The 14,971-nt window shown below is 33.4% G+C and overlaps 1 protein-coding gene across 1 annotated transcript in view; it reads right to left on the reverse strand.

Moving 5' to 3' along the window:
- Positions 1-12,698, reverse strand: part of LOC114173555 (mediator of RNA polymerase II transcription subunit 23) — a 35,350-nt gene extending 22,652 nt beyond the window's left edge. The window contains exons 1-8 of the mRNA XM_028058033.1: positions 12,469-12,698; positions 12,314-12,357; positions 11,528-11,627; positions 10,304-11,293; positions 8,194-8,428; positions 7,031-7,248; positions 4,123-4,330; positions 75-355 (exon numbers count right to left, since the gene is read on the reverse strand). Coding sequence (XP_027913834.1) covers positions 75-355; positions 4,123-4,330; positions 7,031-7,248; positions 8,194-8,428; positions 10,304-11,293; positions 11,528-11,627; positions 12,314-12,357; positions 12,469-12,585 — 2,193 coding nt within the window. The 5' untranslated portion in view covers positions 12,586-12,698. The remainder of the gene's footprint in view (positions 1-74; positions 356-4,122; positions 4,331-7,030; positions 7,249-8,193; positions 8,429-10,303; positions 11,294-11,527; positions 11,628-12,313; positions 12,358-12,468) is intronic.
- Between the last annotated feature and the right edge of the window lie 2,273 nt (positions 12,699-14,971).

Raw genomic sequence — 14,971 nt, forward strand, 5'->3', positions numbered from 1 at the left:
ATAAAAAAAGGTATGGAGCAAAACAATCACACTGGTATAGGAATCTTAACAAGAGAGAGAAAGAGAGGAAAAACCTGCCCAGAAAATAGAGAATCTTCCATTTGATACGACAACTTCACGCACAAGTTTATTGAAAACCCAGCTAACAATGACATGGGCAGTGGGCTCACTTCTCGTGTAGCCATTAATCTCTCAGCTGGCTGCAAATTTGTTCCTGGCAGTAAGTCAGCAACTCCGGCAGAATTTAACCAATTCATTACTGTTTCACAAGCAGGTTGTGCCATTGTGTAGGTCACAACCCAAAACATCCCTATCGAGCGTTCATCCATATTCATATAATCCATCATTCTGTCCCCTAAAATTGAAGTGTATGTTATAATAATGCAACCAAACAAACACTACAATAATCATTTAACTAAAACAGAACAATATTTCAGAAAACCGCCAAATATTATAAAAAGTATAGAACTATTGGAAATAGAAGCATTTAATTACTATGGACTACACTGTAACTAGTTGTAACCGGTAGTCAGTTATGTGGTTGTGGGTAAGGGCCTGATAAATAGAACCTCACTTGTTGTTGATGGTTTTTTAGGGTTTAGGTAACACTGGTGTAACTGGGTTTTTCCAGAGTGAAAAGGAGAGTACTCCTTTTGTGGGTAGTTTTATTTACACTGGTGTTTTTGACTGTTGTAACTGTTGTGAGATAATAAAACTGCTTCCAGCTACTCTGTTTTTGTAACAGTGTACATGTTTGTGTGTTAGGACTTTTGTTTGTCGATTCCTAACATCTTTAAAATAGTACTGATTTATAATCCTTATAATCATTATTATTTTAAATAGATCACTCTGGAATAGCATATTCCTGATTAAAGCAAATTCAGAAAAACAAAATATTGTTTCTCTCACATGATATTTGAACAACTTGAAAAGGAATAATCTGAATGACAGAAGATTTTGTTCAATTGATTGAATTCGAACCATACATCAGCCTCTATATATAGAGAACTTTAACCCTAAAGTATTGATGACAAAGAAATCTCTTGAATCTTCAAATAGCTTCTAACAGTGCAATATCCTACTAACAACATAAATCTAAGGGAGATTAAGGCTTTAATTTTGCAGAAACATCTATGTTGAAGTTCTGACTATGCCCCTGAAGCTGTCAAACATCCAAAAATATAGCTACAATGTTCTATTAACCGTCAAAATTTTCAGCAAAGAAATTAACCAAATTTAGTGGTATCATAAATGGTCTGGCTATGGCACTAAGCATGTAATCAACTATTTTTCCAATCCCTTAAAGAGAATGGCATTACTAATGAGATAACTAGTGTTGACACCTGTTAGGAAACTAAATGTCTATATAAGGAGGAAGAGAACAAGTAGTTAGTCGGGGGTAGTTGGTTGGTTAGACAGTTGAGGTTGAGGTGTGATAGTCGTCCCTGGTGGGAGACTATTTAGAGAGGGTCTCTGGCTGTGTAAAGAGGGGGTTTTTTGGTCTTTGAAAATTAGGAACAGGATCCTTAGAGTCCTGTGGAAAGGGAAGCATTATCCCTTGACTGTGTATGTTCACAAACTGTTCTATAGCCAATAAAAGAAGTATTTCAGTCTTTTTTCTGGTGTGTGTGTTCTTGGTGAGTGTTTCATGCGGCAGATTGGTTTCTTTAATCAAAGAAACCTAACAACACCCCACAACTAAAGGCCCGGAGTAAGAACGGTAATCTAGTCTGAGCTTCTAGAGTTGTGCTCTTCAGAATGAAAGTTCCTTAAGCTTGTTTAGAAGTTGTCTTGACTACCACATATCTTATAATCAGTTTACTAGATGTGTCTTAAATGGTATTATTCTTGTACAACATGACATCCTTTCCTTCTATCGCGTCAAGTCTTGAAACTCAGGTATTTTGGGTATTGCCTTTGTCCACTCTCAATCAAAACTGCAGAAAATTAGACCCACAGACTATCAAATGTGCTTTTATAGCTTATCCCCCAAATAAAAAGGAGTATGAAATGCCCCAAGCATTTGGGGAACCCACTCTTAAAATCTGGTTGTAAAGGAGGAGAATCAAACACTTAACCAAGTATCATGAAACAGAGGGTTGAGCCATACAACCCAACCCCAACCCAAAAAACTACATCAGAAAATAAACCAAACGCACCCCACCGACAACATCCTCTGCTTCACACACCCTACAATGCCACATCCTCATCTGGTTCCAGCACTGTCACAGTTCTACCACCGTTCTCCTGCTGTCCTGCCATCAGCTGTCCTGCCATTCATCGCCACAGCCACCACTAGTTCCATTACAAGACCTCCTTTATTTTGTTAGAATATAATCAGCTGTTTTAGATTTCTAGGAAATCAACCATTACATAATCTCGAAAATTAGGATGGTTGATTCGTAATTATTAAGTGTCTTTATTGTAATTGATTATATTCAATAGTATAAATACATATTGTGAGATCTGCACCAGACACACAATATATTCAGAACATATACAATTTTATATGGTATCAGTAGTTTAAGGATTCGATATTGAATTTATTTTTTTGGTGAACAGTATATGCAGCCACCATGTGCCCTTTCATCTGTCACTGAACTTCTTTTTCCTCCGATCCTCACTACGAACAGGATTGTCTTGCTTCGGCGACCACCACGCTTCGTTCGTTGTTTCAATCCGCTGCTACATGCGCCCTCATGTGCGACCTCTTCCCGGCACGTCTGTCTCATGCGCCTGCCTGTCTTCACTTGCGTTTTTCTCACTGATCTGGCACGACCCACTTGTCAACGCTCCCTTTTTAGTCCAATTCAGGTACTTTTCCCACAGCTTCTGACAGCTCACAATCAAGTACCCCCTCTACAATTACTTTTACCAATGTTTCACTGATTCCATGCGAAAAACTGATATGGACAAGCAACTATAGCTCTTGGACAACCCAAATGGACATTGAACAAAGCAATTCAAGAACATCCAACTGATAATTAAAAATTTAGGAAATCTAACTCATGTTTTGTTGTTATATTAAGTCTAGAACTTGATTTTATCAGTGTTTTTAGTTCATTTTATTGCTATTTGAATTTTTAGATGCGATATACCATTAATTATAAGGTTGTCTTCCACTATTTTTGCATCACAATTATACTTTATGCATTTTTTAATTATTTATATGTATATTATTGTCTTTCTTTTTTGTCCGTCAATGACCTACTTCGTCACTAATTCTTTCTATATGGCATCAAAAGCTTGACAAGAAGGGAAGTCAAATTCATGCTTTCCCTATGGACCTGCTGCTTATAAGAGTAATTTATTTAGAAACCATGTACTTTTGCCAATTTCTTTCTTTTTCCGTACCATCACTGCTCCTGTCAGATACAATGTTCACCATCATTGTCACAGTTCAGTGCCTGCCTTACTATTTATCACTGATAACATTTTAGCAAGCCTTGTCCAGTTGGCATTTCTGTTCACTGACGACAAACTTTCTTGCTAGCTTTTTTCCAACAAGCATTACTGTTTACCACCGATGTTTGTTTCCATTTCCCTTAAATAGGTTTAGTTGTATACCCTATAAAAAGGTGACTAGAGCTTGTATTAAAAACATACAGAAATACAAAATTCCTTTTACTTTCCAAGTGTCTAAACGCACTAGTTCAATTTATACACATGATTAGCCCCTGAATGCAGTAATTGAAGCACTAATTACAAGCCCCTATTTTTATACACTACATATTACAATAGTAGCTAAGAAAAAATAAAGATATTCAAGGTAGATGAGAAAGATAAGCAGATGATTAGTTCTAACATGATCTTACATAATCTTTTCCACCTCACCACATGTCTGTAAGCCATGTGTTGTACCATGGAAATTTTACTAGATAACACAGCACATTATTTGTAATACATATTAATATACATATTTGTAGTCTTTCCATGTCCATAAGAGGGCATATAAACTTTTATGAAAAAGAAGAAAACTGCATGCTTTTTTCAAAACCATACACTTGAGCGAGTTAAATTATGATATTTCAAAATAATCTTACAAATATACAGTAAAAATTATTTAGTGATTTGACAATGTAATAAGATAAACTAGGGTGAAATAATCATGTTCTTGTGTACCTTTGCTCGCTTGTCTCCACCATTCATCTATTTGTTTTCCTTTTTGAAGCTGTTCATTGTTCAGATATTCCCTGGTTGATGAGTTAAGCGACCAAATACGTAAATTTTGACAGCTGCTCACAAAATCAAGCAAGATGCTTTGAGAATTATTAGGATCCGAACTTTTGTCTTCTCTATGAAATGATAAAATCTTTCTGGTCGTCTCCACCTACCATGCAGTGCCATATTACACATCAATTACAGTGTTCCTAGCACAACATAATATAAAACTTCCATGACACACCAACACAAGTATTATTGTTGCTAAACTATAAAGAGAAAGAGAAGCACCGAGCTTAAACAGTATGTTTTTGTGATTGCACGAATGATTTATTTATATTCAAGAAAGAAATCAATTCAATTATAGGAGATTTGAATTCTCTAATAATAAAGATATGATCTTCTTCATATCTTTTATTACAAATATATGATCCCAATATATGAAATTATAAACATATGATTCTTATTTATATAATTATAACACTCCCCCTTACGTCGGAGCATATAAGTCACATGTGCTCAACTTGCTACAAATGTGATTAATTTGTGGTCATTATGGAGACTCGGTGAATAGTATGTAAGTTGTTTATTAGAGTTGACAAATCTAGTAGTGATATCTCTAGTCTCTAGACTCCAACTTTTCTAGTGTGGAGATTTTGGCACCCAGGTGAATCTGGATGGCTATTAAGGGTTGTGCTTTGTACGGTTGGGAAGATCAAGACTTTGTAACCCCAACCCAGTGGGAAGATCAAGGACATTAAAAGTCATTGTCAGGAACAGGGAGGGAACAAAAGGGTTCCCCAGAATATAGAAATCCTTCTCTAGGGACAATGGTCCACAAAGCAAACACAATTTTCAAAAGGCCTCTAGAAGCCCAGATAGGTATTGGAAGATGCATGGTAAATATCCTAATTCGAGCAATATTGCTCAGACATCTAATATTGAGTCATGCTAATCGTACATTGTTAGTTGACCAGCCTAGTTCAATCCCAGCAGCATATGAGGCCGTTTCCAATGGTACAAGAGTTGTTAAACTCCTAGCAACATTGCTCCCTTGGCAAACGGATAAATCATCTGCTTGTCCCTCTCAATCTCCTTCCCTAGGTCCATGGTTCATTGACTTTAGTGCAACCAATAATATATCTGGTAATCAGTCACTTTTCTCTTCCCTTACTACTACTAACAAACTACCCTTTATCATAACTATCAATAGTTCACATGCACAAGTCAATGGCATTGGCAATACCCACCCACTTCCAACCCTTATTCTTGATGTTATCATTATGGATCTAATTGTCCATTTAATTTACTCTCCATTACCCAATTAACCAAATCCCATGACATTTGTTAGATATATATATATATATATATATATATATATATATCACATTAATTAGGGAAACACAACGTTTATTGTTTATTAGAGAAAATAGATATTGTTTGATATAGGTAGATATTGTTAATATTGTTTATTACAATATCTTCTATTTACCATATTTATGTTTGGTTGCCATATATACTTGTATTACTCTTTATTATAAATACATTCACCATATGTGTATTTTAGACACAAGGGAGATTAACCCTATACAGTTTTTCTCAATATTCAAAAACATTAAACTCAAATTCACTATAAATACTAACACCTTGCAGGTTTGGATATTGAGACCAACAATTGGCATCAGACGTCAGCCACATGGCCTCTACCATCTCTCTCCATCAACACTTGTATGTGTATCTACCATTTCTCCAATGATGATTCATGAGCAATTAGGATATCCTAGATTGACAAAATTGTAGAAGATGGCGCCAAGTGTAAGCTTAAATTGTAGGTCAGGTCAATTAGATAAATACATTCGTCACTCTTTTCTAATAGCATTAATAACAAGTTTTGTCTCCTTTTTTTCTTATACTGTAATACTTGGGATCCTGCTCATACTGTTACCTCTTTGGTTTTAAATGTGTTTCCTTTATTGATGATTATTTTTAATGTACTTAGATTTGGTTGATGAAAAATCAATCAAAGTTGTTTTCTATCTTCCACACATTTGACAATGAAATTGGAAAACAATTTGGTATATCCATGTGATTTTTGCACTTAAAATGCCTAGGAATACTTGTCCCACGAATCCTAACAGTTCATGACATCCAATGGTATTCTTTATAGTCATGTCCCTTATCATTTTATAAACCACTTAGACCCTTCTTCATAGTCATGTTCCTCATCATTTTTGGGAGCATGTTGTCCTAATAGCATGTTATCTCATTAATTGAATGTCATCATTTGTCTTAATGATCATGTAACTCATTTTGTGCTTCTTCCCCATTCTCCTCTATACGGTTTTTCCCCACATGTTTTTGGTTCAACATGTTTGAATATAACCTCACACCTAATCAAGATAAACTCTCTCCTTAGCCTTTCAAATGTGTCTTTTCGGGATATCATTGCTCTCAAAAAGGGTAACAAACAATGTTTTCGGTTTATCTTATCTAGTATGTTGTTTTTGCTATCTTTTTCATTAAGTTTGTCCATTTTTTACTTGTTCCTTCTAACCAGGACATATGCAGTCACTTCTCCTCCTTTCTCAATCTTCTTTCATCACCACCAAATGACTCTGCCAATCCTAGGGATGTTTCTCCAACAACTCTTCAAATATACCAATGTCATCTACAATTTAATGTTTGTCCATAATGGAATCAAGATAAATTGCATTCTTGATAAGAATTTGGAGGCCAGAAAAAATGTGTAATTTACAGAACATTAGAAAATGTTTTATGTTTGGATCACAAAAAAAGTAGATCTACAGTTTACTGTCTGTCCATAATGGAAGCAAGATAAAATAACAAGGTTTTTCTTATAATTAACTACCTTTCTAGGATCAGTGTTCAAAGCATTCATAACTTGCTCAATTCGAATTATCTGTGCAAGCAACCAGGTCACATGATTGGTCTTAAGTATATGATGATCACCCTCTGTAAGTCGTGAAACCAGCTTGTCCACAAAATCAACAAAATCAATGCACCCACTTTTAATAAGAAAATAGAATATATCAGAGAAGACCAACCAATCCTGCCAGCAATTTATCTCTGCAAGATATGTACAGAATCAGCTTTGGAATATGATAACAAAAGTCTCCCTAAAATCAATCATTTTCCTTTGGGATAAATGAATATTATATTCTTAAAGTTTAGAAGAGGAGAGAATATACATCATAGAGTGGAGAAGATCAGTACGTAAAAATACTCCTAATTAGAAAAAAGATAAAAGAAAATAGGCAAACAAAGTAGTGCATAGCTGTCCAATCTCTTGCAGTAAACATCAGCATAGAACCAGAGAGAGGCCATAAACTAATCTAAAGAACAAAATCTGAAAGGGAAAAGACAGTATGAAAATAAGGAACTCCTGTCCCAACCAAATGCTCCAACAAATCTGTACACTCATTTCCATATAATCATTTTTTATGTAACAACATATTTCATTAAAGGGAACAGCTGAAAATGGGAAGACAGGAAATCCTCCACAAACTAAAAAAATTAAACAAAACCAAAAAAAAAGGAGTCAAGAGGAAAGCTAAGAGGATGCAGTGGATTAATATTTTAAAACATTTTGAAAGACTTTTCTTTTTATAAAAACCAAGTTTTATGAGCCCATCAAGACTTTCAAAGATATGAATAAGTCTAATGGTATACAATTAAGACAATTTGGATATTTTAAGGAGGGTACTGCAATTCAGTCGTATTGAATTCAGATCGTTTACAAATAATAAAAGTTTGTTGGTATTGATTTATCAACTTGATGGGGAATGTTTCAAGAATCATAGACAATTAGGAGGTCAAAAATATCTCTGAATATATTTATTCTTTAGATATTTGCTAACCTGGTATTTGTTATTGCCCTTTTTAAGCATAGTCGTTTACCCATAAGATGGAGATTAGTGAATGTACAAAATACAACAATTAATGTGCATCAGCACTCTATGTACAACACAGCTAATGCACACAGTTATAAATAGCGAGATAAAAGATTATTGCCTGAATTTGTCATTTTCAATAGTTCAACAATTCTATCAATAGTTGCTTCACAGATCATCTCTGAAGAAAAAACAGCACCAGCCGTTGGCACTGGAGATGAAAGCCTATAGCAAGGCGCCAACACCAGCACACGTCTCCACCAATCAGGTGATGGTGTAGTACGAAGAGCATGCCTTATACAACGTACCGCTCTCTCCCAGTCCAAACTTCCCTTCTGAATAGAGGTTGCGATATCCTATAGACAGCATTAAGTGACAAAATTACCAATTCAGGACAAATTCTCATAGTGTGTAAAATAGCTTGGTTAGATGCAGTATGTTGCAAACAATATTTGCATACCTGTCAACTACATTCAAGTAACTAAAAGAAATAAATGCGCAGTTGTGAAAATACATTCCAATAAAACAGATATTAGACAGGAAACTAGAAGAATTTAAATGAGAAAAGTCATTGGACTTTCCATGAGAATTAATCATACAAACAAGAATAATGAAATAGTGAAAAGAAGGCAGGTAAACAAATCCCATCAATCATAAATAAAAAATGGATTGTAGAAATTAAACATTAGCAAATGTCCATACACAATAGATGAATCAAACCAATATAGCTATTTCATATTGTTGAAATGAAAGAGAGACATAGGCCGAATCCCTAATGTGTATTGAGCACATAGGGTTATGCATTTATAAATAGGAAAATATAAAGATATGGGCCGAAGCCCATTATATATGACACATATCAAGGAGGTGAAGTCATACATAAAAACAAAAATAATAAACATATAAGCATTTATATATTTAATTACAATATGATTGCCAGAGGATAGAACTCACAATAGATAAAGCCATAAAGCAAAGCATCACTATTACACATCAATTAAGTCTACACCTCCAATTGTTTGTTCACAATTTAAGAACTTGTGTGAAACCATCTAACTCTTTCATGCACGAGGATGTTCAAAACAAAATAGCAATCAAATAACCAGTTGTGAGATTCACAACTCTTTCCTCTTCTAAATAACAAAAATAAGAACCATATTTCATACTGAAGTTATGAACAACGCTACAGTTTGTGCATGGAAGTATAGAAAACTCATTGGTTCAAAGAGCCTATGCTAGTTGATGGATGTCACAAACCACCACTTATCAAAAGCCTTTTCAAATAAAATATATGATCTCAATGAATAATTTGAGCTTAAGAATACACAATCCTCATAATTTTTTACTTAAATCTGCTATCACTAATCAAATAGTAGTCACAAAACCGTTAAGTGAAATTCAAAAGTAGATTAAACTGAGGCATATCCTGAATCAACAACTTCACTCTAAATGGGAATTGTTGAACTACACAGAAGAGAAAGACACTGATCTGAAAACATGTATTTCTGGGACAGCACGGATACTTTATTTATAGTGAGAAAATGGAAGCAAAACAATAAATAGAGGAGATTTGATATACTTAATAATGCAGATATGACACGGGAATAAATAAAACCATTACTAATAATACATATATGGTATAGATATTCTTTATTATACAAGATATGCTCCTTATTTCAATAATTGTAAAAAGAACGTCTAGGAAAAAAAAAAATAAAGACACTACAACTCAATATAAGCAGCATAGCAAAATAAAGACAATGAAATGGGAAACTTTCATTCTATCACCAAATGGACTGCATACACGTCTAATAATTAAAATTAAATTCATCAGAATTATTATAAGCATTCCCAGGCCCTTATTTTTTGTATTCAACTCTTGATTGACTAAGTGGTTACTTCCTAACTACTGATGCCTCAAAATATTGCAGTTAAAATTTCAGTACAAGTAATGGAGTAGAAAACAATCATTATTATATCCATCTTTTCAACAACAGATAGAAAGTGTTTTTGTAAGTATCTATCTATGTTGTCTGAATTACAAGATATCATGAGTGAAGCAAGTTCTCAAAGAAATCTGTCACGTACTTAATAGCATATGCTTCTATGCTTAACTAGTCCTCTGACAATTTTCCTGAACATGATACTGATGATTATAATAGTACTTGGTATTTAAAAACATGCTCATACATCACTAAAAAACATCTTGAAATGGAAATGAGATCCATCACCTCTCCATGCAATGGTTCTCCAAGTACACTTGAATATGTAATTGGTGATAGTCGCATGTGGGTTGCAGCTTCACCTGAAACAGTAGGTGTCGTCTGACTCAGGATCCGATGAGTCCCAAATGTAGGGCAATGAAGATGCTGATCTAACATTTGCATGTGCATAGCCATCATATCTCGTCTCCTATGGATCTCCAAGATTAGAGTAAACAATGCTTCATCATCAGGAATATTCTCTATGAATTGCAAATCACTACGTAACAATTCATAAAAGGGTACCCGACATTTTCCCTCATCAACTAAAAGCCAAATCACATCCAAACAACTGTGTAGCCACGCAATCACAGCTTTGTCAGGTCTCCATGATTTTATAACATCAGATTCATTGATTCCCTGTTGCCTCTGGTCCCAATTCACCAACCAATTTAGCATATGGTTGAAGATTTCCGCATAAGTCAGTGGTTTTAAACTGAACTCAAGACCAATTAAAATAATCTTGCAACATAGCTGACGAAGGCTACTATTACTGATATCATTATTTCTAACAGATGAACCACCTCTTAGTTTAGATTGTTGACCAGCAGAGGAAATATCAGATGATTTGACAGGAGACATAGCTGCACATGATAATGGTTCAATAGTTGACTGAGCAGGGGAGCCAATAGCATGAACAGATGTCAAAGGAGATGCAGGATTTGAAGACTGAAAATTAGAAGAATTAGCAATCGTGCTTGGAGGTGGCAGCATTCCCGTCTGTGATAAGCTCGATGAGGAAACAGTTGGCACTGCTTGACTCGGCTGACCAACGGGCAACTCTGCAGAAGAAACCGAAGAAAGAAGGGACTGGAGAAGCGAGTCCCAGTTAATGCATCCAATACCACACAAGCTCCGTAAAACAAAAAGAAGAAAGTCTGCCCTTGGGCCATGGCCACTACACTGCACTACAAGCGATATAAGAATTGCTTCTGTAACAGAGCGTAATTGATCTTGGTCCTGCAAAGAAACCACGTCATCAACAAATAAACAACATCAACCAAGTTTTTACCACATAGTGAAGTCGACTACACAAATCAATCAACGCCACAAATTTTGTAGTAGATCACGCTTATGGACAAACTATTAGTCACTCAATCCTTCTAAAATAAAATAAAATGTCATATTCCCCTTTAAATTAAAACAAACCAAAGCCAACACAACAAAAATTGCACCGTATAATTTCAAACTCACAGGAAACTGGCTCTGGAGTTGCTCAAAATCTAGAATGAATTGCTCATTTGGTGGAGGAAGCTCCCGATTAAGTGCGTGTACACGTTTCTGGGTCTTGTTCCTGAAAGTAATCATTCCAACTTTGAAAAATTTAAGAAGGCGAAAAACACAAAACAAAAGCATAACACACAACCCTACTCATCATTATGCCTATTCTTGGAAGCCAAAATAAGAAAAAATAACTAAATAAGTTTTTTCCATAAGAAAATTTTAGTTAAAATTCATCTTCTAAAAAAATTAATGTGATAAATTTCTATAAATTAACTTGTTAATAAGTTAACTTTAACTTATAGACAAGTTTAATTCAACTTTTCTTCGTCGAAGAACTTTATCAAATCATACCCCAAATATTGTAAAATATATGTTTGTTTGAAGCAATTTATCCAATCAGACCCTAAATATTGTAAAAATCAAGAGAAAAAATTCTCACATTTCCTATTCACCAACCTTGGGAAATAAATAAAAACGATGAAATGGAAAAGAATCATTCAGAACTAAGTACAATAAGTAATTCAGAAAACAAAGCGCTCCAGAAACTATAATAGTTATGACAATTATTATTATGCAGATGAAGAATAAAACCATTCGAACATTTCAATATCGAAAAAAACATATAACCACGTTTGCATAAACCATTGAGTGAAAGCAGTTCTTCACGTCAAAAAATCATCTGTGCAAACGTGATAAACTCTCAAAGTTCCAGCAGCAAATTTAGAAAAACGTCATAATCAGTGCGAGAGAACTTACGGTGGTTCACGAAGTGACTCTTCGGGTTTGTTGCGGCTATTTCGCTGTGAAAATGAAAGGAGAAGCATCAAGAAAGAAAAGAAGAAGTAGTAGTAGTAGTAGAAGAAGAAGAAGAAGAAGAAGAAGAAAACGAAGAAGAGTAGAAGAGAAAATACGCCGAGTCCTAAGTAGAGGTTAAAGAGATCGAGAATGGGGCCACGAGCAGGGTGGAACTGGAGAGAACGTGAAGGTGTTGTCGATGTAGCTGGTCGCTGATTCTGTGATTGATCCATTCTTCGCCTCTCATTCAATTGGAGTGTGCAATCAAGATTCTTTATATATATTTCTGGTTCAAGGTAATGAAACTACGATGTGCTAAAGTTGAACTGGTACTCGGAATTGCGCCACTGAGGGAAAACAATTTGGGTTATTCAATGTGATTGGGATGGATCCTAAAACGGGTCGGGTTGGGTTTTTTTATTTCTTTTTTATTTTTTAGTCTACGAGTATGGAAAAAAAAAGTGGAAAGATGAGAATGTGAAAAAAAAAAAAGTAGGTACTTTTTAAAGTATGCTGGGAAAATGTGAAATATGTGTAGTTATGTATGTCTGGGATAATGATTGAAATTTATACAACGTTTTTAAAAAAAATATATAATTATTAATCTAAAAATTTGAAGCATTATATAGTTATAGATATATAATATGTAGATAATGAGAGAGTTTTGATTTTGATTAGTTGTTTTTTGTTTTATAAAATTTAAAATCGTTTGAGTCCTTATATAATATATGAATTTTGGTTTTAATTTGTGTAAATAATTTTCTTTGATTTTCATCATTTTGAATTTCGAAATTACTAATTTTGTTCTTAATATCCCTTTTAGGGCATTATATACTTATATACTAATATACTAATTATTACAATTTGAAGTAATTATATACTAATATACATAGTGAATCAATAGATTTCACATAATGTTAGAAAACGAAAGTATAATTTTTAATTTTAATAGTCTGAAAATAAAGTAAATGGTTTACTTTTATTTATAGTTTTCCTAAATACATTCAATCAAATTATCAATCAAATTGGATTATAGAAATGGGTAAAAATTCATTTAGAAATATTATTTAGAAATATTGGTAAAATCAATAAAATATGATGCACCTTAGAATTAAAAAAAGTTGAATCACTTTTTTTTATCATAGTTTTTATTAAGAAGTGTCAAATTGGTTCTCTAATTTTTTTTTTCCATCTGTTTGTTTTTTTAATGATTCAATTTTGTTTGCCATCAATTTTGACCTTGACCAAACGGTGTTAGTCAATGTCACATGTCGATTTAAAGTTTTTTTATTTTTTTGATTTTTTTATTTTTTTAACTTTGTTTTTACACATGTCACTCTACATTTGTGGTACGTGACAAAATAATTCAATTTGATCCCTATATTTGTTTTTAGTTTCAATTTAGTCCCAATTTTTGTAAAAATTGAAGTAATGTTGTCCCTCCTTATATTGAGACTCAATTTACTTTTTGTATAATATTCTTACTAAAATTGACATTTTTATTAAATATTTGTAGAAATATTTTTAAACAATTTTTTTTGTTTTTAGTTTTATTATTAATCAAAGTTAAACCCCAAACATAATTTCAATAGTTAATCATTTTGCCATCATATATAAAGGCATCAAGTGTACCATATACTACAAATTTACTAAAGATTAAAAATCAAATAACTTGTCACACATAAGTTTATGAATGAAACTTAAAGTTCAAAACAAAACCAAATTTTAAAGTTTCGTGTAGAACTTAAAGTTCATTTCAAAATATTTCTAGAAATATTTAATAAAAATGTTAATTTTAGTAAGAATATCACCATAAAATTTATACAAAAAGTAAATTGAGTCTCAATTTAAGGAGGCACAATATTGTTCTACTTTTACAAAAATTAGGACTAAATTAAAACTAAAGACAAATATAGGGACCAAGTTAAATCATATTGACACGTAGCACAATTGTGAAGTGACATGTGTAAAGAAACTAAAGAAAATTCAAAAAAAGTCAAAAAAAAAATTAAAAAAACCACAAATTAACATGTGGCGTTGACTTTAACACCATATGGTCAAACTAAAGACAAGAACCAAATTGAATCATTTTTTGAAAAAATCAGGACCAAATTGTGACAAAAAATAATTAGATGACTAATTTGACACTTATTGACAAAAACAAGGACCAAAAAGTAATTTAACCTAAAAAAATCAATAAAGTAAACCATATAAATATAAAGAAATGAAAAAATTATTTGGTATAAGGGAAATGATATTTTGACACCATGATTTGATTCACTTTTGACACCACATGTGCTTTCATTTTAAAACAATTTTGATTTTTTTTCAATTGTGGACAGTGGGCAATTTGGAATCGAAAAACCAAAAGGGGTGTCATTCCATTTGAACCAAAAAAAAAAAAAAAAACTAGCTCTCCTCCCTTGCGAAACCATAGCCCCAATTCTCTAATTTCTCTTCCTATCACCATCATCATCTACCTCCGTACACACAGACGACGACGGCGGCAACGACTTTACCGCTAGTTCCTAACAAACAAATAAACTAATTTCACCGAAGTTTCGTCATTGGTGTCATCCTTTGTTTATACTTTTGAGGCCCCAATTGCGGGTATTAGTT

This window comes from Vigna unguiculata, chromosome 2, assembly GCF_004118075.2.
Source record: "Vigna unguiculata cultivar IT97K-499-35 chromosome 2, ASM411807v1, whole genome shotgun sequence".
Classification (NCBI taxonomy): Eukaryota; Viridiplantae; Streptophyta; class Magnoliopsida; order Fabales; family Fabaceae; genus Vigna; species Vigna unguiculata.